General features: G+C 36.3%; 1 protein-coding gene across 4 annotated transcripts in view; it reads left to right on the plus strand.

The window, feature by feature from the left end:
- Lsamp (limbic system-associated membrane protein) overlaps positions 1 to 27669 on the plus strand; it is a 2197426-nt gene that overhangs the window by 797678 nt on the left and 1372079 nt on the right. For all 4 annotated transcript variants that reach the window (XM_030249137.1, XM_030249138.1, NM_001361282.1 and 1 more), the window contains exon 2: positions 4070 to 4129. In XM_030249137.1, the coding sequence (XP_030104997.1) occupies positions 4070 to 4129 (60 nt within the window). The remainder of the gene's footprint in view (positions 1 to 4069; positions 4130 to 27669) is intronic.

The following is a 27669-nucleotide window of genomic DNA, read 5'->3' on the forward strand; positions in this document are numbered from 1 at the left end:
ATGCTTCTAAAACGATTATATGATGAGTGTTTAACTACACATTTCAAACACTGAAATAACTGAACGAAAATGTCAGAAAGTGCTATGGAGGAAATATCTGTGTTCCTATCTTATTCTTCCACTGAAAACCTATCTATACACATGACAGCCTGAAGAGGTTAGCCCTTTAGGAAGTGAATTCATCACAAGGGCAGCCACCAAGATGATGAAAAAGACCACAGACTGCTAGTCCATTCCATAATGTGAACATACAGTGAAGAAGTGCCACTGCCAATCAGGAGCTGGGTCCTCAATCACTCCGTATTGAGCCTACCCAATGCCTTGTGGACCTCTCAACCCCGTGAGAAATCAATTCCTGGTGTTTGTAAGCCACCTAGTCTGTGATCCTTTGTTACAGAAGGCTGAACAGACAGACCAAAAAACCCATAAAATATCAGACAAACTTTTAAATCTGTTTGGCACTTTCAAAGGGAAGACAAAAGGACAGCAATATGTAAAATATTGTTTAACCTAGAACTTATAGATGGACTTTGTGGTTCTTGGCAAATCTTTGAAATTCATACAGGTTCAGAAGTATGACTATGAACTTTAACTGAAACACAGTATCACTACCATATCTTTGGAAATTATTGTCTTCACAATATGTGTGTATACATGTGTATATTCTATTTCACAAAATTATAAATGTACATGCAATAAAATTACAAATTATATATGTCCGCTACAAGGAACTATTTCAAATTTATATCCATAAGATAATTTCCAAAATTCCCTTGTATATAAAGTTCCATAATTAAGAGATTTAAGTTACTCTTTTAAATTTTATTTATATTACATATACTAAGTGTTTTATGCTATATGTGCACCATGTTCCTGTGGGGTCTGTAAAGGCCCCAAAAGAATATCATATTTAAGGGAACTGGAGTTACAGGTGGTTGTACATAGCTATGTTAGTTCTGGGAATTGAGCCAAGGTCCTCTGGAAGAGCAGCCAGTGCTTGTAACTATGTAGCCCTCTCTCCAGTCCCTATCTTTGATTTATATGTGAATTATTTATCACGTGCTTGGCTTGTATACCAATAATATTTATACTGTAAAATAATGGAGATCATAATGGTTTACTTTGAAGTTTTCCACAGAAGGGGAATTCGGAGGTATTACCAATGTACATGAATTGAATTAGTCAATCAATAATGTACTTATTTGTCAAAAGATCAATTTTCTAAATAATGCTACATTTTGACACATGTCTGAAATTCTACTGCTCTTTCATCTGGCTTGGCACAGATGACTTTACTTATGGAGACATCTTTTATTTATTTATTTATTTATTCATTCATTTATGTATTTATTTTTACAGTATAAATTTTTAAATGGGATATTTTTTAGTTTATATTTCAAATGTTATCCCCTCTCCCGGTTTCAGCCCCTCCCGGAAATTCCTGACACCATCCTCCCTCCCCCTCCTTCTATGAGGGTGTCCTTCCCTCCACTTACTCACTTCCATTTCCCCGCCCTCGGTTCCCCTACTGGGGTATCTATTGAGCCTTCATAGGACCAAGTAGCTCTCCTCCCATTGATGCCTGACAAGGCCATCCTCTGCTACATATGCACCTGGAGCCACGTGTACCCCTTGACTGGTGATTGTTTAGTCCCAATATTGCATCCTACACAGGACATACAAGATTTTTGAATATGAATCTCTTAGAAGACAAACATGCTGACATGGTACTTTTAGTATAAAAATAATAATAGGAACAAGAAAGAAAACAAAGATGAGCTCCCACAAAGAAAATCATCAGTCAGTAACTTATTTAAAAACTGAGAAATTTGGAGGATAATTGTCTCTATAAGGATTTAAAGTGCTGATATTATACATTAAAGCACTTTAAGAATGTTTATATCAATGTTCACCAGGCTTATAAACCAATTTAGCATTGTCTTATACTCAGATTGCATGGAAAATAAGGTTTCCATCTTTAAGAATATAAAAACCCAGGAAGGGTAATAGATGAGAGTTTTATGCTTATGAGCATAAACTGTGATTGTTTGCTGTGCCTCAGCAGTGATGAAATCATTCAGGGTTTCAGAGCAAGACACAAAACCCTGGGGAAGCTATTAAGAATTCAGTATTAGCAGTTCATGGAAGAAAATGGATTCCACTTACTAAAATGATTTTAAAATGTTTTCCATAAAATGCAAATACCACCACACGGTGAGGATGGATGCCTTAGGTAGGCTTTAATTGAGTCAGTTTCTTTGTATAAGAGCAATGTGTTATTTTCAATGGTATCCAAAATTTCCATGTCTTATGAATGGTAGGCTTGTGATAAACTTTTGATGAAGGAGAAAAGCAAGAGTCTGAAGGGTGTGTGAGAAAGAGTCCTGAAAGCTTTCCACAGTAAAGAGTTAGCTATACACACACATTGGGCTGGGATGAGGATGTTGGTCCATGGCAAAACATGGTAGAAAGTTTTTGAGACCAACATCATCTCCAGAATCCCTCTATTTTTCCCAGATATTGTGATGCTCCCAGAGAAATATTGAGAATTAATGTGATCCAGCTGACCCAAACTTTTGCATAATGTTCCAAATTTTCCATTTCTTCATTTAGTAGGAAAAAAAAAGGAAAGACTAGTAGAAACAAAAGTTATAAAGAGTGAAAACTAACAACAAGTAAAAAGGAAGAAAGTATTTCTTTGGATAATTAATGACCTCTGCTTAGCAAAGACCACCTAATAGTGCATGGAGTTCTTAGCCTTTCAGTCACTTTTCTATGCTGGTGAAGCAGGGCGAGTGCCCCATCTCAATTGGTTCCTGCCTTAGCTTCTGGTGAGCATTCTTTTATTGTAAACAGCTTGTCAGAACAAGACTGAAACCAATATCTTGAATGGTGGGATGACAGAAGAAGCAAACACAGGGGAGGATCAGGTATTGGATTCCACACCGGTGTTTATCATTATCTTTCTAATTATTTCAGTTGGTACTTAGTAAATAGATACCATAAAAAGTCATTGTGTACATGTGGAAGGCTTCGGTTCTTATAATCTCTTAGTTCTTAGAGTAAACATAATTTTGAAACAATTGGACACTTCTGTTGGGTAACAATTTCCTGAGGATGAAGAAAATCAAATGAACAGAAAATAAATCAGAACTTTCTGTAGCCCATCTTTGTTTGTCTGTCTATTTCTCTGTATACCTGAACATGACAGCGTGCACATATGAATCTGTCTTTACATCTCCCTTCTTCATTTTCTGCTGCCTGCTTTCTCCATCACGTTTTCCACCACAGTGAAGACAGATTGTTGGATATACATTCTAATAAGATTTTTCTATTAGAAGCACCATGTAAAGCACACCAAGAGAGTAGTTGGTCTAGAACTAATGCATATATGAGTCACAGCCCCACATGCATGCTGTCACCTGACATTACAACCTCATATGTTTTCTACAGAGCCACACCTTACCTCAGAGCTTAGTCCTGCACACTGTTATATCCTTAGAATAACCCAAAGATACAGCATTGATTTTCAAGGGTAGCACAAGTCAGAGTACTCCTTATTTTATGTCAACATATGTAATATTACCAGAAAAGAAAAAGAAAATTTTCCGACTTGCCAGTAAAGGGAAACAACAAAAAAATTAAAACTACCTTTAAAAATGCCCAAGCATTAGCTGGGCATGGTGGCTCACGCCTTTAATCCCAGCACTTGGGAGGCCGAGGCAGGCGAATTTCTGAGTTCGAGGCCAGCCTGGTCTACAGAGTGAGTTCCTGGACAGCCACTACTACACAGAGAAACCCTGTCTCACCCACACCCCTCAAAAAAAAAAAAACATTTAAAATGCCTGAGAATGAAAAATTAATTAAGGAGAATTATAGCATACTCTTAAAAAACATGATAAATAAGACAATATGAGTATTTATCTTTCTGTGGACTGTAGAACCATTTGCAACTTGGTGCTATAGGATATCATGTGCTATCATGTATAAAAGGAATTTACCATTAAGTCTGTTAGACAAAACTGTAGGAGATTGTGAGTTTTTTCTTTTTCTGTTTTGTTTTCTTTAGTCTTGGCATTTTGGAACCAGCCTCCTGCTGAAGTAAATTTGTCTCCAATCACAATCCCAGGTGGGTCACCTTACTCATAGAAGAACATTTAAGGGTAACTCACATGGACAGAGTAATGCCTACTTGCATGGAAACTTATCACTCTCCCTAAACAATGTTGTCGTTGTCCACACAATGACCATGACCTTTAGCCCCTTATCAGTTACTCCTGTTTCCCCAAAGCTGAAGGCCAGCTGTAGCATCCATCAGAGCCATGCCTTTTCACTACTCTCAAGATTGGTTTCTTCTCCAGTTCTCATTTTTCCCTTCTATATTTGCTCCCTTTCACTTCTAGTCCTCCCAGTTTTGATAACTTGAACTCTCTGGAATATTAAGATATCCAATCTCCCAACTGCCCAGTGCTATTGCCACTAACCTCTGCAGACATTGGGGCTTCTGAACCAAATGAGGAATATAATTTTAATAGTTCCAAAACAATTTAGATATCCTAGTAAAATAGTTGGCTTATGACTTTAATACTGCACAGCATTGTGTAGCCTCTTGAAAATGATAACAAAGTTCTAGATTTCAAGACTGGACGAGAATGCAAAGCTTTCCAGTAATGTGAATGTGCCCCTGTGCATGCATGAGCTTTTATTCTCTTAACTTTTGTGATCATTCTAAATCATTCAGGGTAATATGTCATTAAATCTCACCCTTGATAGTCAGCCATTATACTTGCAGAGGACTGGAGAAGATAAAATGTGACATTATTTTAAGCTTTACTGTTCTTCAAATAGCTCACATGTAGGTACTGGGAAGTACAATTATACTTCCCATCAAAATGATGTGCTTCGAACAGGAGCAATCATTTCTGATGTGAATTTTTCATAGGAATTTTCAATAAGTTTGAGATAACTATACTCTCTCTATGTTTCAATCTGCTATTACCAATATTTAAAATGAATTAGTGTCAATACTGTTGCCGTTGTTGTTTACATATAAATCGATCTATGCATACTGAAGAGGACTTAGTTGTTCCTTGATTGTCTCTCTGTAGCACTGAAATAAATCATCCCATTCAATCTGATTAGTGGAAAGCAACAAATTTCTTGTTTATAGTTGATGATAACAGCAGTAGTAAGTATCATTTATTGAGTGTCTATTATAACCTGGCACTGTCGTGAGTGTTCAGGATTCAGTATGCTAGTTAACTTACATCACAACAAGCACTAGGCAGAAGTATAGATTTCATGTTTTGTTTAGAAATAAATGAGACAAAGAGAGTAACTTCCAAAAGTTTAGTCTAAGTTTGTATTCAATGCATACAGTCTAACCACAAAGATGGGCTTCTTAACAGCTGTATAGTCCACCTCCTGCATAAGGAAAAAAACCCAGCACATCAGATTATTAAAATGTATAGTTTTCACTAACAATGCCCTTTGGCAGAAAAAAAAAATATAGGATGACAGGGTCCGTTAGTTCTTCTATTTACAGCCTAAAACAATCAGGGCTTATGTTCTAAGGTAAAATAGAACATCTGGTAACTAAAACAATAAGATGCTAAAAGCAAAAGAAATGAACAAAACATAAAATGAGAAAAGCCAGTTTCTCCTTATTGTAATCATTCTAACTTCCATGCAAGATTTTAAAAGTTTATGTTGTGAGACAAGTCACATGTTTCTGTTTTTGTGATTTTCCTGGATTTAATACACCACACTGCTGTCCTTTAGCATGTTTTGTACTGTAAATATTCTATTGATTCTGAAAATCGTCCTGAGTAAATGACATGAACCCCTTGTCTGACTCTCTCCTATCCCTTTTATTGGGAACCCCCTTCCAGGTCCATTTTCCATAATCTACTGAGAACTTTGTCTCTTACTGCAATCTCAGAGGCCACATTTCTTCAAATTGGCAGATGGGTGTTCAGTCAACTTAATTTCCTTCTCTGCCCACTGTTCATGCCACATATTCAGGAATAGACTTTGAAAGGGAGTTGCCCACAAAGAGCGTGTTGTAGGAAACCTTGGATGCAGAGATGAGACTAGCAGCAATAAGGGATAAGAACATCAGCTCGTCCCTTATTTTCTAAGACAGAAAAATATTTCAATCGATCCAAAATGGTATTCCAACTGTTTTATATCAGGACATACTCTATGATATAGATGCTTGCTATAACATTAAAAGGTAACTGCCTATTTGAACAGCTTGATTTATTAATTTTTTTCCCAAGATTTTTTCAACTTAAAGCAAATCTAATGTTGTTCTTTAAGGCAAAGATAGGGCTAATATATTTCTTTAGATGGCAATTCATCAAATATTTACAATTCTTACCTGTCCTCCAAATATTCACAATTCTTACAGTTGACAATGCTGTTTCTTTAGCCTTACCAAGTATACCTATTCCCTTAACACTAATGTCTATGTTTCCATTATATCCACTAATACTACTAACATGCCTAAGCCTTAGTTAAAAAGTCATTTTTTGAGCTGGGTGTGGTGGCACACGCCTTTAATCCCAGCACTCGGGAGGCAGAGGCAGGCAGATTTCTGAGTTTGAGGCCAGCCTTGTCTACAAAGTGAGTTCCGTTCCAGGACAGCCAGGGCTATGCAGAGAAACCCTGTCTTGAAAAACAAAAAAAAAAAAAAAAAAAAAAAAAAAAAAGTCATTTTTTACATGGGATAAAAGTGCTTTCTTCGATGGCATGAGTTTAATTTTGTGTTTGATCCAGAGTAGGGATAGAATTGACTTAGCAGGCTCTATCAATTGCTAACAATAAGAATGTGATTCTCCTAAAGTTTTCATAGTTCCCAGTTTTTTATTTCTGAAGTCAAACAAAAATCCCACCCCTTTTCTACAGCTGCTTTATCAGACTTTACATAATAAAGGGACCTTGAATCTCCTGCTATGCCCAAGCCAAAGGTATCCTCATCGAGAGCAGGACATGGATTTTCAGAACACTATCCTCAGCTTGATTGTGTATATCTATAGATTACCCTGTATAGAATGCAGCAAATACAAACAAAAACTCTATATAATAGAATAACGAATCAGTGACTTATTTGTACAGTTCTGTATTTTCCTCTTCCATGTTCTTGAACATACCTGTGGTGTTGGTCACTGAGATCTTAAATAATAATCATGGTGACCTGGTAAATGTTTATCCACCTTTGTAGTAGTGAGAGTGAACACTGACTATCTAATATCTGAATACTTTTGTGATATAAATAGTCAAACCACTACATATTTTAGTCTATTAACAGGAAGTCATTGAATATGGAGGGTTTTGAATACAAAGCTGAAGAAAGACCAGAGCAGTGGACCATCAGATAGCTTTTACAAAGAAAAATATCTGTAAATAATTTCGTGATCGAAGGTAATGGGAAAATATGGTAAAATGAGTGATAATAAGCCTTGGATGTTTACTTTTTTTGCTTTTATTATCATTTAGTTAATTACAAGCCTTTATGTTTTTACTTTAATAATAACTCAGAATTCCCTAAAAAATTCAAAATGGGCTTTCAACAATTTGTATAAGCCGACTCCAATATACTGCTGCTGGCAAAATGAGACCATTCAAGGTTTGGCCCCTTTCCTTAAAAACTAATTGAGAAAATGATGCTTTTACATGGGAGCCAATTAGAGGATAATGCAAGTCATTACATAGTTAAATACAAATGGGGAGCCATAAACAAGACAGGTATTTTTTCGTAAAGTGAGATCTCAGTCACACACAAAGCAGGATTGTGTCTGTCCTTTGCATTTCAGTATGTTCTAACATGTCCAAGCACAAATGCAGATCCACAGGGGACAAAGTGGCAGAATGTTTTGCACTGACTGTAGGATATTCTTAGGATCAGTTACTATTGTGAACTACAGGCAAAGATTAGAGCTTGTTTGCAGGGAGAAGAATTGAGAGATTTCAGATCTCATAGACCAGGTTAATAATTCAGAAAGTCTGGACTCAGAATTATTTACTGAGTGGATTGATGGACTATTAGAAATAGGCGATGACTGCCCTTGGGAGACCTTGAGAAAAGTGATAGGGAAAAGTGTGGCACTTGGGTTTAATAAACTTCATGCTGCTCAGACACATCTCCTAACTAATGGTTTGTGACATACATAGCCTAGGTTTTGGCCAGCAGCGATGCCCAGTGCTATAATTGTCTTGCATATAGAGTTACTATTTCCAAAGAAAGTTGTTGCTGTGTTGAGCCAGTAATTACAAAGCTGCCGGAAGGAAGAGCAGCCACCCCCACCAAGCTCACCATGATTTATTGGGTGTGTTTGTACACTTAAACAGATCTGTCTTATCCTTCCTGCAATGTTTTCATACCTCAATATGAATCTCTCTTCCCCTGAGTTTACCTCATTTGCATCTGGAATATTGATCTGGTTGACAAAGAGCAAAACACTGTGTGTGTGTGCTTGTGTGTGTGTGTGTGTGTGTGTGTGTGTGTGTGATTTTCTTTCTTTTATGAGCTAGAGCTATCTGGCACAAAGACTGCTTTTTGTCCTTGAAATTTCTGCTGATTTCTTCTTCTGTTGGGAAACAAACTTCTCTGTGAGACTGAAATGCTCTTCAGTCTTGTATATGATATTTGCCCATGGAGTCTGCAGTCAGAACTGATTTAGGAGAGCTCACCAATGCATGAAGACCATAATGCTTGTGACGAATTCTTTTGCAACCATTGGAGATCAGCAGTTTTCAGAGTATGGTTCCCATGGTGTCCTAAATACCAAATGTCCTCTGTCAAACAAATTGCATCATGATAAAACTGAAACACTTAGGAGGCTTTAGTTACAATCTCCCCTTTGGAAAGCAGTCCAAACTCTTTGTTTTGCTTTCTTAACAAGCATTTTCTTTCTATGATGAGAAACTTCACTTTTCCACCAGTGTAGTCACCAAGGAGTGACAGAAGCCATTGGGACACACAAACCCTAACTAGAAGTGGCCCTTTCACATCAGCTCTGACTTCCACAAAGGAGAGGAGTTGTACAACCATGACTTTCCTTCATATTTTCCAAAGGTAGCCTTAGAAAGCCTAATTCCTTTTACGATAAAAATTTTTACATTGAAGTTGTTAAAAATAAGAGTGAATAATGTCACCAAATAGTTCATATTTATAATTCAGGTATGCCTGGTTTCAGTGTCTTAAAGAGTGAGAAATTGTAGCTATCCAGCTTCATGTGGATTTTGAAAACCTATAAATATCATGAGCTCCACAATAGACTTACCTCTCCCAGATGTGCTAAGATTGGAGGAAAATATTAAATTAACTAATAATTACAAAAGTAAGATTAGTAGTAAAACTTCTTAACCTTAAATAGAAAAGCAATAACCATATTACTTCCAGGCTGAAAATGACAGGATACCTCTGACTCAGAATGTAAATAAATGATTCAGAAAGGAGATGTGTAGAGAAACTGCTCAGCTTGCTGAAGGTACTATAAAACTACTGAATAAATTTATCAAATGAATGAATTTTTAAAGGTCTTCTATTTGATGCCATGACATTATGGAAGCTATAGATAGATTTACTTTCAAGGGGATTATATTCTGGTATTTGATGACATTAATATTTTTAGAACTAGAAGATGAAGTAGAAAGCATTTCCTACCAGTCTGTAGCATAGAAAAAATACTAAATTTTAATATGCCAAGTGTTTCCTTCTTGCCTCAAGGGAAGAAGAGGAGAGTCATGTTTTAAGAGGGTGATGACATTTCTGCCTGAACTTCATAGCTCCACCATATATAATAAAGGACGAGGATACTTTAGGTACAGAAAGCAACAGGAGAACAAAATAAAACAAAAATAAACACTGGTGAAATAGCAGACATAAATGATACACAGTATATGAGTAGCAATGATGTAGATTGTCATGGTTAATGCTGTTTTCTCGTTACCATAGAGAACAGGTAAGGAGAAGTAGAGAATAAAATGCAGGATGTAATTACATTTCCATTAAAAAGACACAGGTCAAATTGTAAAAAGCTATGAAATTCACATTAGAGATGTTGACCTTGATCCTTTAGTTAAAACAGCTCTTACTTTATTTTTGAGATTGTGATTTAATTACAACATTCCTCTCCTCTCTTTCCTCCCTCCAAACTCTCCCATAAGTCCCTCTGTTCTCTTTTAAATTCATGGCCTTCCTTTCCACTAATTCTTACACACACACACACACACACACACACACACACACTAACCTGCTGGGTCTGTAATGTTATTGTATATATATTTTCAGGCATATTTGTTTGGGATTGGATAACAGATTTGTGTGCTATTCCCTTGAAAAGGCCATGTCTCTCATCTCAGCCCTCTTTGGTTGTCTATAGTTCTTTGTGCAGGGTTGAAGTCTGTTGGGGTTTTTTCCCCTTCATTTTGACCTGTTAATTGGTGTCATCCTTATTCAATTGTCATTTGGGCAATCCCATTAGTGAGACTTTATGTTGTGTTCTCTGATATCAGGAGATACAATCACAGCAAACTCTCTGATCCTCTGGCTTTTAAAATACTTCTGCCACCTCTTAAATGCTTCCTAAGCCTTAGGTGCAGGGGTGCCTTGTAGATGTATTCATTAAGAGTAGTATCTACAACTCTACACTTTTATTGGTTGTAGTTTTCTGTGTTAGTCTCTATCTACTGTAACAAAAAGATCTTTCCCTGATGAAGAATGAAGACTATACCTATCTATGTGTTTAAATACCATTGCTTTTAAAATGTAGTTTGGAATTATGCTGGTTTAGTAAATGAGTAGCTATAGATTCTCCTTCAATGATGAAGACTTCACTAATACTGAGAAGGTAGCTAGGTGCCCAGTAGGAGACATAGTCTTCCTGTTACATTGTTCAGAATATAAGTCCAGTTATATAAGTTATATAGTTATTGGTTTTGTCTAAGTTATGTATTCTATTCGACTAGTGTACCAATGCTATGCTGGTCATTCTTTGTGGTTCATGGGTGTCATGGATAACATAGATGTATAGGGATGTTGGTTAACTTCCTCCTTTAGCGGCTTGCTGGGAGTGTTTGAGGCCACAATACACTGTAAATGCCTGATTTCATCTTACCTGTGAAGCTACACACAGTCAGACATAGATTACCTAGAAGGAAAGTCTTGATTTTGAAAACCCAATTCTACGTTTCTTTCTTTCTCAATAACATGAAAGTAGACATTTTAATATATAGGAAAGGATCTCAGCCAAAGTTGCATAAAACTAAGAATTATACATGAGGACTCAACATGTAGGTGATCACAGATTTATGACTATTCTTTTTCAAGAATAGTCATAAATCCGTGTTAATGTTTAATTAAGTTATATTCAAACATTGTTACTATTATTATTAATGATTAAAGGTACTTTTTATGCATTCCAAAGTAGATGGAAACACTCTAGCGTATTGAAAACACTAAAGTTTATAAGTTAAGGAAAAATTTTGTTATAAGCAAGAAAATATCATGAATTAAATAGTACCATATTTGTAGTTATTTGAAAATAAGTGTATGTACATGGGAGAAAATAGGATGAAAGAAGACAAATAAAAGCTACAATAATACCTGGATGAAAGAACTTGGAGACCAGCAATAGAAATGGAGAGGAGCCTGACACCACCATAGCTATGAGAAGTCATGTGTCACCTAATTGTTAGATGAAAGGAAGATGTATTGGATGGTGGGAGGAAGAAGAACTGTCTCAGATTCAGTAACAATTCAAGTGGAGATTTGAGTGGAAAAAAGAACCTGTAAAATTAACAAATTCAAGAGGAGGAATAAATTCAAAACTGAAGAAAGAAAATTCAGTTAACTAGTAATGGAGAGTAGGAAATTTAAGGAGATGCCAGCTATCCTGGAATACATAGGCCCAGTAATTTAGAAAATAGTGAAATCTAGAGATTGGGACTTAGGAGTTATGAGTGTTGCAGAGGCATCAGAACTATGAGGCTGAAGATGGTTGCTCTCTGAGTTCCTCTTACACTTGATAAATACTTGGTTGGGCATCATTTCCACATAGAGCTTATCTTAGTTCGTTTTCTATTGGCATGACTAAACAGGGTGATTAATTATCATCACTAAACAGGGTGGTTAAGGCTACTTGAAGAAGAAAGCACTTAGTTAAGAGATTCATAGTTCCAGAGAATTAGAGTCCATGACCATCACAGTGGAGAACATGACAACAGGCAGGCAGATAGGACAGTGGAGCAGTAGCTGAGAGCTTATATCCAACCCTCAAGCACAGGCAGAGTGCTAACTGGAAGTGGCATGGATTTTTAAAAAGTCAAAGACCACCCCCAGTGGCATACTTCCTCCAACAGGGCCACAGCTCCAAATTCTTTCAAGTTCCAACTGGAAACCAAGCATTCCCATAGAGGATCCTTCCAGAATCATTCTCATTCAACTACCACAGGCTTCCTAGGTAGGAAATAAACTTGCAGAAACTTCAGTCACAGAATTGGTGGGAAAGAAACTAAACAAAACCGAAACAAACAAGCAAAAAACAGGGAAATTAAAATTCTACTTGCATTTAAGAGTGTTTCATCATATCAAGATCTTCAGAAACAACAAACAAACAGACATATAAAACAAAACAAACACAAACAAAAACAAACAAACAAATGAAGAAAGAAAATGTCCATTGTATTCAGAGAAAACAATACTTCAAAAATGAACAAAGCAAATGCAGTGTTCTCCATAGCAATGAATAGGATGTTAAAACATGCACAAGGCTGTTGTAAGAGATATACAGTTTTGTCCTTTGAGAAGTAAATACATGTGTTGGGATTACAATAGACATATTGGGGGGGGTATGAAGACTAAAGTAGAGGGAGTGAAATTTGCAGGAAAAGAATTTCCAACTCATCATCATTCTCATACCCGTGAAAGGGGAGGAAGAAAGTCTAGAGGGTTGAGTAAGATGTGTGAGCATTCTGGAGGGATGGATGCATGTTCCTTAGACACAGTCTCCCATCTGAGAAGTATGGCCTGTTACAGGAGTGGACCTGGACCAGAATTGTTACTGTGATCAGGCTTTAGCTTAAAGTAGTAAAGAGTGTAAATGAGTTGTTGGATCAGGAGACATCAGGTTTCAAAAGCAGAAATGGCTTCTTCTTCTTCTTCTTTTTTTTTTTTTTTTCATGAAGATATGAAGGTGGTTAATTTCAGGAGGAGGGGGCTGTGTTAGGAATAGTCAAATCAATGGTTTTGGGTGAAATAGCAATGAATCGACCCTCAGGTTCTCCTGACTTTGTGCATGTGAAGGAAAAGGTTAAAGAGCTGCTGAAGGAGTTATTTTCAGATAAAAAGTCTTTAGAGGAGTAAGATAATCCAGATTGTATAAGAAGCTAGCCTCCTTAGGTATGATGGTATATGACTGTAATCTTGCACTTGAGATGGGGGTAGAGGGATAAGAAGTCCAAGGCCCTACATAGTGTTAGCAGCCACATTTGTTGGACTCTGTGAAACCTTTTCTCAGAAATCAGGGATGAAAGAAGAGAGAGGGATGATATGAGGTTGGTAATCATAATAGCACACTGCCTACTCTCTGGACAACTATAGAGAATTGTTTTAACTAGTGTGTTGCAATTAAAGCCCACTGAGATACCAAGCTCATGTTAAAGGAATTTGCTTTAGATTGTCAATTTCCAACACTGAAACTTAGCTCTCTATGTGTTATAGTAGATCTGTTTCTTGGGGTTTCTGCTCTCTGCTTTCTTCATCTACAAAGAAGGAAATCCAATACTCAGAATATCATAGTAAAGGTTGACTAGCTCTTTTATGCACTTTACTTTTTGTTGTAAAACTCTTCATTTCCTTGTCCCATTGAGATAATGTCTATGTTACAGGTTGCTGGTATCTATTTCCCAACTTGGATCTGGAGGATTTCTTGACTCCCATATGTACTATTCATGGTATCCCACATCACCATTATGAGAACCACTTAACCAGCTTTTGTATAACCAGCATCATTTCCGCCAGCATTATCTGCTTCCTGTGGCCTCCACTGCTGCTTCTCCAAATGTAGATTCTTGTAACTGAACCAGATGGACTCCATATTACATTCTTGATAAGGGAAGGTTTCAGAAAAGGCTGAACATAAGAGTTTGTTGTCAGTAGATATAAAACCCAGAAATAACTGAAATAATCAGTAGGAAAATAAAAGGCAAATATTACTTAGTGATGATTAGATGAAAAAGTAAGGATTAGAGTCCATGAAGAAAAGAACAGAGTTCAGACTGTCAATATGACAGTAAATGCCAATAATGGAGATTGAAGCAGAAAGCCAAAAGGCACCTAGAAGACATAATTTCAATTACACACTGATAAAACCAGTTAAAAAATTATAGAAGTACTTTCAGTGAAAATGAACTTCCTTTGGACTTACTTTTATTAATAATGGAAATTATAGTCTAAATATCTCATGGGTTTCATGTCTTCCCTCAAGACATTTATGGTATAGCCAAAAAGGAAAGATGAAATAAAAAAGACTGAGAAATCCAATAAGTTTGATCAAGGAAATAACTAAATATTTGTCAGGGCATGAATGAAGAATTCATGTGTAGTAGTTTCCACTCCTTAGTTTAGAAATATAAAGATTGAAGAATGTTTTATATATTTGTATAAAAATTAACATACTAAAATTTGAAATGACTGTTAGCTATTAACTGCCTTTTTAAATATGAGTAAAAATTAGCCCTACACTGCATAGGAAGAGGAAAGTTTAGAGAAAATGCTGTCAACAACAGAACTCCAAAGAGCAAGGTAGGAGAAGATTAAGGAAAAAAATCCAGTGGAGGAGCTAGAGAAAGTACTCAAGGAGCTGAAGGGGTCTGCAACCCTATAGATGGAACAACAATATGAACTAACCAGTATCCCCAGAGGTCGTGTCTCTAGCTGCATATGTAACAGAAGATGGCCTAGTTGGCCATCATTGGGAAGAGAGGCCCTTGGTCTGGCAAAGATTCTATGCCCCAGTACAGGGGAACACCAGGGCCAGGAAGCAGGAGTGGGTGGGTTCGGGAGCAGGGCAGGGGGGTGTATAGGGGCCTTTCGGGATAGCATTTGTAATGTAAATGAAGAAAATATCTAACAAGAATTGTTTTTTTTTTTTTTTTTTTTTAAAGAAATCAGTCATAAATCTAGTTTCACTCACTACACTGGCAGACTTCTGCTGTTCTCTCATTTAAGTTCAGCAAGAAAAAAATGGGAAAGGTAATTATCATACATTAATTGTATAAAATAATTTGTTTCATCATGACACTTAAATATACATACACAATAACCTTTGAACATTTTTAGTCCCCTATGATCCATTTTATGAGGAGGGAATACATGATCTATCCTGAAGTCATTTAGTCCTGGCTGTGGGGAGCAGAGAGAATTGCATTCAAGTTATGCCTACCTGCAGAAGCAATGCCTCACATGCAATACTCCTTAAAATAAACATTCCTACTGTTCAGGAACATCATCTTCTATACAGCTTAAAGTCATGATGTCCATCCAGGCTTGCCAATGTCTGTCCTTTTGTCCCTTGCTTAGAGACATGCTTTGCAAGTGAATGGACTTTTGTTCTCATAAAACACAATGCATCCATGTGACTTTTCCACCAAACAGAAATTTTCCCTGTGAGGGAGCCAGTACAAAAATCATGCAGAACTTAAAACATCCACACAGTAAATATCCATTACTGATGATAGAGAATACACAAGATGAACATTAGGAAGAAAAATGCACAGTAGCAGAGAAGTGAAATCTTTTAATTCATTGATGGTCAAAAGAAACATGAAATAAAATATTCATATATATATATATATATATATATATATATATATATATGCATAAACACACACAAAATAAAACAGTACCACACACTGACTGTCTCTCTCCTCCCCTACGAATACATATATGTTTATTTCCAAACATATCTTTAAAGTTTCATTCACATTTAAAGCACATTTTAATAAAGATGATAATATTAATATTTAAAATATTCTCCATCTGCACCAATCAATTAATGTTCATGAAAGGGGGAATGTGAATGGAAAAAAAGTACAAACAATATTTTAAGAAATACGATGAACAATCTCTCCCTTCCTGTGTCCTCTCCTTGGCCAAGGCCAGTCTTTATAAGCTCTTTTTAGACCAGTTTATAAATTGCTGTAGACTCGAGTAATAGAATTTCATAAATAAAAAAAAGATGACAGAAAGTACCTTACTATTGTAAAATGAATCAATACATTCTGAATTTTGACTTCCAAGACTGTTGCTCAGGGACATGTTGTTTACTCTATGGAGGGCAATAGGAATTCTGGATAAAACAGATATTATCTAGCTTGAATCATTTCTGTTATTGAATTTTCTAGCATAAACAAAATAAGCATTTTTAAATGAATCACTTGAGAAATGTTACTATTTTACCTCCATCCCCCCCAAAAAATTATCCTCTGTGAAGATGGTAGTTCCTAAACACTCCATAAAGCAAGAGATTATTGAAATAAAAATTCAAGCCCACTGTATTGCCAGTTAAAATATTTAATAACTTTATAATTTCTACAATTGACCCCTGGCAAAGTCTTCTTTTATTGGTAAAAGATGCATTTGAAGTTGTTGGTGGGACCCCTGTCTGAAAGATTGCTTTGCTGCTGTAGAGCTCCAGAGTTTCCCAGAATCTTCACACTGACTGTATCAGAGTCAAATATTGCCCAGGCTGTGTAGAAAGACAACTTTCTTTCTTCTCAAAACATGCCTGCTTCATAGTCACTGTTTTTGTATTATAACAGTTTTTTTTCCCTCATTTAGTGTGCTTCATTTATATTGAAATCTTACAGTTTCACTTAAAGGAGCTAATAGTTTGAAGGTAAAGCTTGGTATAAAATTCATTAAAATCTTCATTGACTCTACAGTGTGTGTGTGTGTGTGTGTGTGTGTGTGTGTGTGTGTGTGTGTGTAGAACTTAGTCATTTGGACTCTTTGTGATTCATACAAGATTCCCTAAAGTATAATACAGACTACAAGTAACTGGAGAAATTTGAGGAATCACATGAGATTTTATCTTTTCTAGATGTTTATTCTGGACTCCAGTTAATTCTTGCTTACCTATTGAGGGACCCATGGCTCCAGCTGCATATGTAGCAGTTATCTGACATCAATGGGAGTGGAAATCCTTGGTTCTGTAAGGCTTGATGCCTCAGTGTAGGGGAATGCTAGGATGGTAGGGCAGGAGTGCATGGGGGGGCACCCTGATAGAAGCAGTGAGAGGGAGAATGGGATGGGGATTTCCAGAGGGGAAATGTGGATTACATTTGAAATGTAAGTAAATAAAATAATCAATTAAAAATAATCTGGAGGGATGTGTGCATGTCATAATCCATTCATCCCATTATTATAGTATTATAACTGTTTTGAATTTTTCTTGTGTACAACAATGTTAACCACTTTCAAGATGACTTTTGATTTTACTCTAATCAGTCCCAAGTACGTTGTTATCTTTCTTTTAGGATAGTCCTGTGCTGCCAGAACTGAGTAAAAATTCAGGTGGCATATAACATATGCTCTGAATATTCTTTTACAGTCGAAGAGAAATTCATAGCATCATTTGTTCATTGCAATACAAAAATGACACCATTATTCTGATAATGTTTGGAAACTCTAGTCATCATTTAACTTTATGAATTCATAAAAGTAACTATTTTGTACTTTTGAAGAAAATCTTTGAAATATATTTAGTAAAAATAAAATTATTAATAGTAATAACTAAGTAAATGTGAAATCTTATAGAACTAGAAAGTTTGATAACCCAGTTTCCAGAAGTGATATGAGAGAAAACTTCTTTGCACAACAGACTAAAGTATGTGAGTATCTCAGAAGATGTGTTTCAAAGGTAGCAAAAGTTGTATGTTGGCTGGAAGCTGAACGTTGCAGTAAAAGGGACATCTAGGTAGTGCTGGTTTTGAAGCCATGAAGGCAGCATTCAGAGTAACTGAGGCTTGGCACTGTGGATCAGGGTTGGAGTTCCAGAAGAAAGCCCAGGAGAGGCTATTGGTGAGAGTGCAGACGAGTTGCAGCTGAGCACCCCAGCATATTGGAGATAGTAGTACCATTGGAAGATCCAAAAGAAAATCAGGTACCCTCAGCCTTTAAGACAAGCTCTGTGTGTTGCAGAAGGCAGAGTCATAGAACTGGCCCAGGTCCTTTAAGGGATCCTAGAAGATCATGAGTAAAACTATGATATTGGACACTGAGTGATTTATACTGTTGGAGTTTGGTTTTCCTTTGATTTAATTGTGACTGTGCCCCTCCATGGCCTCTGCATCAGTTTCAGCTTTTAGGTTCTTGTCTTATTTGAGTTCCAGTTCTTAATTCATTTAATAATTCCCCATGGCATGAAAGTATAAGTCAAATAAACCCTTTCCTCCCCAACTTGCTTTTGCTGATTGTATTTCATCATAGCATTGGTAACCCTAACTAGGAAAAAGGGAACAACACAAACTGGTCAGGCTAGTGCTAATCTATCCAAATATCCATATAGAGAGTAGTGTTTTTCTGATTATGTGAGTTGCTTAGATAAAATACCATGATGGAAGGGGGTATGTGTTGCTGTGTTTTGTTCAGGGTCACTGGGGGGGTATAGTTCATCATGGGTGTGGCAGCAGTCAGGGAAGGCAATATGGTGGCAGAAAAAGGGGGTTGGCTTAAAACATCACATCCACTTGTTGGAGTTAGAGAGTGAGCAGGAAGTCAGGAAGCTCTAAGTCTCAAGGAGGGGCCTGGAGAGATTGCTCATTGGTTAAGTGCAAACTTTGTTCTTGCACAGGACCCAGATTCAATTCCTAGCACAGATGTGGCAGTTCAGAACTGCTTTTAATTCCAGGTGCAGTGGATACAATGTCTTCTGCATCCTTTGCAGGCACCAGGTACTCGTGTATTACGCAAACATATATGCAGGTAAAACACACTAAAAAAAGAATTATCTAATTAATTATGTAAGTCCTCAAGACCCACTTTCAGTCACTTATTTCAACCAAAGAGAATAAACCAGCTGAAAGTTCTACAACCTTTCCAAAGAGTGACATCATGTGGGACAAAGTGTACAAACACAGTAGCCCATGAAGGATGTTCAAACCATAGAGTAAGGCTCCATTTTAACTTGTTTTGCTTGTATAAACGAATAAATTTGTATAAATTTGCTTGCAAGGTTTATTCTCTGTAGAAGGTGGGTTGGTACAAGCCACTGTTGAAGGTTTTCCCTCATAGCCTTGTCTTTCCACAACTGTGCCTCAAAGATAATCTTGAAAGTAGAAATGACAGTGGATTACGAAAAGAAATTGTATAATATGTATATTATGCAATATATAATATATATATACATATAATCAGCCTGACATATAATTAAACTAAAATGGAGGATACATGAGTCAAGACAGCTTCTACAGAACACTGAAAGGAAGATCCTACATGTTCTAGTTTCATTTCTGTGGCTATGATAAATTACTCTGGTCAAAACAACTTGAGGATAAAAAGTGCCAATTCAGCTTACAACTCCAGATTTCAACCCATCATTGAGGAGATGCCAAAGCAGAACTCAAACAGCTCTTCAAATCACAACCATATTCGAAAGCAGAGATAAATTATTGCACCTGCGTGCCCTGTGTGGCTCATCTACCTTTCTTCTGTCCTATATAGTTCAGAATACCAGCATAGGGGATGGCACTGCCACAAATGGCTCAGTCTTCCCACATCAATTAAAGTTCAAGACACTCCTCCCATAGGCAAGCTTAGTAAATGTACTTGTTAAACTGAGATTACCTCCCCAGGTGGTTCTATGTTGTCTTAGATTGACAGTGCAGTTAAAACTAACCAGCCCCAGATAGGGTGATGATAATGGTGCTCTGAGAACCTACCAACAAAGAATTGAAGCAACACTCTGCTTCTTGCTAACAAATGAACTTCCAGTGTACGAGGAGAGTCAGTGATCAATGATCACAAGGTGACAGAATATGGAAGTGCTATGGGTGGCAGCCTCTGGGGATTATGAGCATTACACAGAATAGTATCTTAAGGACCATAGCACAGGGTGCAGATGCATCCCAGCCAAGCTCATACTCACTAAGAAATAGCCTTTTCAGTCAGTTTCTGGTGACTCCTTATCCCTAAATATTTTAATTTTGAGAATAAGGATGTGTGTTTTTGCTCCGGGTTTCCAACAAAGATGTCAAAAGTTCTCTAAGAGGAACACTGTTAGCAAAGATAGCTACAGATACAGTCTTGGTTGCTGAATAATTCTCCATCTAATGCCTACTTACCATCCATTTCCCCTCTCGCTCCTTGAATCCAATTTATCTTAGCTTGTATTCTGTCCATTTTCTTGGTATTCTTCTTATCTCACCATGTGATGTATTATTCAAATGCCCAACTCCTTTTATTGCTAATTATATATTAACCAGGTTCTGACTTCATTCTTCTTTGTATTGAATGCTGGTCGAGGCATGACACTGACAGAAAGGATTCCTAGAGCTCAGAGGAAATTTTGGCAAATGACAGTTCTCTTTTAGGGCTGTTAGTCTTAATGGAATATTTGATAAGATGGTAATAACCCCTGAGATCCTTTTATAGCAAACCCAGGGGCGATATATATATATATTTTTTAACAGTCCCAACGACTTTTATTTATTCATTTAAGTTTTTGGTGAGGTCATTTCTTGAAATCATTTCACAATGACCATTTCTTCAAACATGTTAAACATGCATGATCCAAATGCTCTGTCTCCTGTCAATTATACCTCTTGATATGTAGAGAAAGTTATTCACCAGGCTTCTGATCAAGTTGCAGTCTGAAAGCCATTTCCCTGGATCCCTTTTAGAAGTGAGGACTTACTGGCTATATTCTTGGAATTATGCTCTATTAGTTTTTAGAGTCAGCAGTTTGTTTTCTCAAGCACATATTCTAGTCCATGTGTTTTCTAGTTATATTCTCTATTTTTAAAATCCTTTCTCAAGATAATTTCTGCATTCTTTCCTGTACCCAGTGGTTAAAATCTAAGTGTTTCCTTTAGGAATGAAAATATTTATTGCCCTTGTGAATTTTATATTGAAATATAGTGCTTCTGTTGTTTCAAACATAAGGTCCAATTAACAATATGAATGAGCAGGCAATACACACATTTTGAGGGTAGTAATAATGATAAGTGTTAACATTTATTGAGTCCCTTACTGTTCCAGACACCTTGCAAAGTGCTTTGCAAAGGAATTCTAATTTAATTCTGGCAGCAATCATATAAGGAAGTAACAACTAATGTCCTCAGTTTTGCAAATGTTGATGCTAAGGTTTAGAAAGGCTGTGCAATATTGCTCAAGGTCACACAGAAATATGTTGCAATGCTAATAGTAACAATAAAAATAATGCAGAAACATACTTATCTCAAAGTCTGTGCCCTATTAGTCATGGTGCTGAATTATTTTGGATAAAGTGTACTAATTTTACACCTGGACATTGCCTTGGCCAAACAGAAAATGCATTTGTATCTCAGATGCAATTCCCTTCAGTATTCTGTTTCATTGTGAGGCCTCTATTAGGGTTTCATTGTTCCAGATTCCATTTATGCTACATGGATGAAGCTAACAGTCAACCTGTTTCATTACACCATCAACCTTAATTAATACATTTAGAATAATGGCTTGGAATTTATTTAACCAAAATAATAACTTCATTTAGCATAACGACTTGGTTCATAGGTGGCATTGTGAGTTACAACATTCCTGCTGCTCTTTCCAGAACATTTACTATGTAGCTAATGGGAAATCACCTTTGTGATACTGTGACACCTGTTAATGCCTTGTTTCACCTCTGAAGCCTGATCTCTTTATGTGAAGTTAGGCAGCCATTGTCACTTAAATGGGGACCAAGTGAATTATTAATTATTTTAATAGCATTCAGATGGTTGCTCTGTTATGAAGTTTTGTGATGTGTCAGTTTGAGATTCATAAAGTAAATCCCTCCTAACCTTTACAAATGGCTTGAGAAGCCAAATGATCAGCATTGACTATGAGGTAATCCAGCCAGGATTCTGATCTATTTTCATTAAAATTCATCCTTTTGTACTGCTAACCCTTCCATTTCCAGGGTCAATATGAGTTGTTAGACAATAGTAGAAAAATGATCAGTTCATTTATTCTGTATCTTACTATCCTTCCTTATGTCTAGTCAATCTAATAATGATTCCAAACCACACTGTCTTCCATGTGAGGTGAATCAGCTTAACTCAATGTTTCAACTAGATTAGAATGTTATTGAAGACAGCTAGCTGCCCAAGATCTTCACTGTCCTTCATCTACAGATAATAAATAGGTACTGGGAGCACGGTTGCTACTATGCTTCATATTGGAAAGTCAATAGAAATGACTGTGAACATATTGCCCTTGAGACATTGGTTCCCTGGTGCTTCTCCATGTTGTCTGCTTTTTTCTAGCTAGAAAAGTATGGTTCTGCCCACAACCTATTATTTACAAGGTAGATAAAAATAGGATACTAAGATCAAGCTGCCCAGCCAAAGAGATAGGTAAGGATGCAATGCAAAGGACAGAGCTGTCTAGAAACTTTTCTTACTTAACACTGTTACTGAATCACTAACAAGCCTGTAGTTTTAGGCTTTTCTTTGAAACTAGCTTAGTCTTTGTTCAAAATTTTTGATTACTATGACTGCAACCATCCTACAAAAGTAAATAAAATTGAAGAGAGGTTGATGGTACAAGATATTGTGAGAAAGAAGCCTACTTAAAATTATAATTTCTACATGGAATCCTTATGAAAATATTAAGTGATACTACAGGTTTGTTATTAGGATAGAAGAATGTGCTATCTGATTTGAAACTCTGTGAACCACAAAATAAAGTGAGGCATGGTATGGTTAGCAAAACATAAAATGTATTTTGTTGTAGAAATGTGGACCATTGATTTTCTTCATATGGACCATAGTTTCACCTAGTTAAAAAATAAAATACAACACCATTTTGCTTCAGAAATTATGCAACACCTTACTTGGTTATTGAAATGATATTTGAGGAGCAATTACTCTATATTAATTTTTTGTTAAATGTGCTTACTCCTAATATTATGAATGGTTTATCTTTGATGAAATGACCTTGCCAGTTTAGTAGAACTTTAATAACTATGGTAAACCAAAACATCCACATGGAACATTGCCATTAGAGCTTTCAATTAGTGCAAAATACTTTGTTATTGAGTAGGTGAAGAATACCTCTTAGCTGTGCTCATTTGTCCTGATAATAAGTGTTAGTGGGGAACATGTATAAGCATGTTGGAGTGGTTTGTAAAATCAGAACAAACTATATAAGAAGGTTAGTAAACAAAAAATTCTTTTTCTTGGGAGAAACCTATTATTCAACATTTATGATTTATTAAATCTAAACGCTAGTGACACTAGCACTGCATATTTTCTTTTTGGTTTGTCAAATGTTTATTACCAGGAAATGTCATCACTCTATTAGTTTAAGGGAAAGCAATACTAGAAGTCAGTGAATATGAAGTTGAAAAGGGGCTTCAGTGTCAGAACTCTCTGAGTCTTTTCTACAAGTGACATGCTCAATTTAAATAGGCAAATAGAGTATACGAAAATATGTATACACTAACCCAAAAGCAAGAGTGAAGCGAGGTTTAGTAAAAATATGAACTGAGAACTTTGAACAAAAGTGAAAATGACTGTGAATCCCTTCATTCTGTGTAGCCCATTGTGTGCATACTACCTTCTCGGTTCGTACAGAATTTCTTAGATGACTAGATATCAATTTGGATGAGCAAAATAAATAACATTCTTGTTTGAGTTCATCATCATGCAATTGCAAGAGGCCTATACCCATGTACAGTTGTAATTTTGTGTATATCATATTTCTAAAAATGAATTTAAGCTTTAGAATAAGTAATGAAATTCCAGGAATATGCCACCAATAATGAGATTCTAGTTATGTATATTTCAATGTTAAACTGCTTTATGAAGTTTAAGTGTCTGCACAATTCTCCAAAAAGTACAAACCGCTTATTATAGAATTATCTATAAGCAAGAACAATATACTTCAGGAATTATGATTTTACTTAAATAGACAATGCAAAATATAAATTTGAGATGTTGGTATTCGCTCTACATTGGCAGATTGAGGAAATTAATTATTTTGATCATACCCTCGCTATTTCATCAAATTTGTTCTTTCTACATATTTTCATGTTAATATAAACATTTCAATGTCTTATGTACTATAGTAATTCATTAAAATAGGTTTCAAAAAATATGTCCAAGGCAATTATATTTTCCAACAGCATGTTTTACAGCCATTGCTTTGACCTTAGGACAGTTGGCTATGAAAGTCATAAGAGACAGTTGCCCTTATGATCTTTAATTGAATTAGTATAATGACTTTTCTGGCAATCAGTCCCTGTGTGTGTCCTCATATATCACTCCCTGTGACCATCCCTGACTGCAATGCTCCATTTCCCTGCTAGCTTGCAGGCATGCCTGTCTCAATATCCATCTGACTGCATAGTGATGATAATTATTATCTCTTTTTGACTCAGCTAATTGTGTTTGTAGTCTTCTTCCTTCCTCTGTGGAAAGTCCCTCATATGGTGTTTACAAAGGAACATATAATCATATAATGATAAACCAATTATTTCTTATAAGACATATTTACTTTTTATATTTTATGCTGTTAGCTGAGATTTTACTAGCATGAAACAAGTGAACACACACACACACACACACACACACACACACACACACACACACACAAACTAAGTCATTCTCTCCTGCCAGAAAATAAAAAAAAAAGTGAAAGTAAGCTTTTGATTAATGAAATATTTTGTTGTATCATTATCTGAACAAATTATGTTCCCAAGTTTATAACTGGGCTCACATCCCATAACAGAATAGTTTTACTCATGAAAAGAAAGCTAACTTTTAGGTTGTCATTATTTTGATGAGACTGAACCATGGCGTGCTTTTCTAGAACTTGAAGGAGCGGAGACGTACAGACATGAGATTATGAGTGTGAATAAAGGTTCTAAAACAAAAGACAGGAAAAGGAGAGATTATGGAAGTAATTATTGCGACTCTTGAGAGACTGTTCACTATATAGCCTATGTTAAGATGCATCGATGCAACTAGGTGTTGGACTAAGTGACCAGATAATGTCAAATGAGAACATTTTTACAACACAAACATGTCTGCTGAAGAGGAAGAATAAAGTATCATGATAGTGAAGAACATAGAACTTTCTCATATTAAATATAGAAGTCACTCTATTTTCAAAAGCAAAGCATAACTCAAATCTTGTTTAGAGTGCCATGTTGTTGCAACTTATTAGGTAGAGTTTCCCTTAAATGGTTAGGAAATTAGTCTCAAAGCAGACATCCTTTTCTTCTGGGTGTTACCACCACTCTTACCCATCTTTCCTAATTTTTCTTGAACATTAGGTGTAGGAGCCATGTTGAAGATGGTTCAGTCCAGGATAGGCATCACCTGCATCTTCATCAGTTGTGATTTTCTGTAATGGTCTCCATCTATTGTCAAGAGAAGTACCTCTGTTGAAACGTGAGAAGTATATTTATAATCTGAAGATTTGGAGTTCATAGCAAAACCAACTCTAGGCAAGAGCCCAAGACTTTGCATTATCTTGGTAAATTCTCCTAAACTTGGTAGTGAGTATCAAGTGAAGAAAGATACAATTTACAAAGATAGAATTTACAAAGATAGAATTCCCCCATTAGTCATCATGTATAAACCCCCAGCCTTATAATTCCAGAGTTAAAAATTCAATATGCTTGTATACAGCAGGAGAGTGATAATCAAAGCAATACTATTGACTAAACCATGAGAATTTTTAATGGAGGCTATAGAGACAATATTGGTTCATAATAAGAAAAAAATCTACTGAACATTAAAGTGCTATCAAATAATTAAATGGAATTTCTTATGAAGCAGCAAGCCTCTTATTTCTATAAGTACAAAACAAAGGCCAAGCCACTGTTGAAAATCATTCCATTGATTTATTCTCTCATGCATTTATGTTATAAGTATTTATTGAACTTCCACTTACATGTCAAGGGATGTTGAGTTAGAAATTTCAAAGACATATTCAACAGAAAATGTTTGTACTACTACTGAGCTTAGGGTAAGAATTGCCAATGCAGGAATTAGTCGATAATGGCTGAAGTGACCCTCAGTTTATTACCTTAAATATCAAAATCATCTCCATTTTTATAACTAAGAGAATTTCAATCCATCTGTGGCCTGGAGTAAAATCTGCCCAATGATCTTGTCTTCTCACCTGTGGCTTCACCCAGCCTCTCTGCTATTGTTCAGTAGTTCCTTTTCCAGATAAATCCAGTCAGGAACATGACTTGGTTCTCTGGTTTGCATGAGAAGTTGTCAGGCCTGATCTGACCTGCCTCTCCATCAGGATTATAAAGGTGACGGATAGTCAATTTCAGGAATTCATGATCCATTTTACCACAACGCTTCACCTTGCAGCTAAGTAATACAGCTGTGATAAAATCAGCCATAATCACCGAGCCTCACTCAGCCCTGCCTCAGCTATAAATACTAGATTCATAACAAAAAAAAAAGCAAATGGAACACGAAAGGAGATAGAAGTTAGATGAAGTCGGATGTGAAGGTTTATACATGATGACTAATGGGGGAATGTCTTTATGGTTTTTACCCTATTCATTTTTCTATACAGAGAATGAAACACATATCACAGTCAGGAGGTGTGTCTGCAGGAGCTTGGTTCATCAATATCAATTATAAACATTTTATTACTTACTTTTCTGCATTCTGGTATACATAAAATCCCAGGTGGGAAGCCTTATTTTCTGATATACAAATATGCATATGTATACATGTCCCAGTTAGGGTTTCTATTGCTCTGACAAAAATACCACACCATGACTACAAAGGAAGTTGGGGAGAAAGGGGTTTATTCAGCTTACACTTCTAGATCATAGTTCATCAATGGAAGAATTCAGGACAGGAATTTAAGCAGGGCTAGAACCTGGAGACAGGAGCTGATGCTGAGGCCATGGAGGGGTACTGCTTACTGGCTTGTTTCCTCTGGCTTGTTCAGTTTGCCTTCATATACGACTCAGCACTGCCAGCCCAGGCATGGCAACAACCATGATAGGCCAGGCCCAACCCTTTAATCACAAATTTTTAAAAAATGCCCTACAGCTGGATTTCATGGAAGCATTTCCTCAACTGAGGCTCCTTTCTCTGTGATGACTCTAGCTTGTGTCAAGTTCACAAGCAAAAGCAGACAGTACAACCCATAATATATTGAATTAGGGTCAGATTTGTGGTTAATGACATATCTATTAAATATGGAGGTAATGGAGTAGGACACTTAAGAAGTTCTGGACCAGAAATTTATATTTTATTTGCCTGTATACTCTTCTAGCTGTAGAAGAAAAAAACAGTGTTCAAACAAGTGAAATGACTGGTGGTGAATCCAGAAGGAGCTTACACTTTAGAACGGTGATTCTCAACCTATGGTCTTGCCTCCCACAGAGCTTGCATATCATCTAGCCTACATATCAGATATTACATTATGATTTATAA

Source organism: Mus musculus, chromosome 16 (assembly GCF_000001635.26).
Source record: "Mus musculus strain C57BL/6J chromosome 16, GRCm38.p6 C57BL/6J".
Classification (NCBI taxonomy): Eukaryota; Metazoa; Chordata; class Mammalia; order Rodentia; family Muridae; genus Mus; species Mus musculus.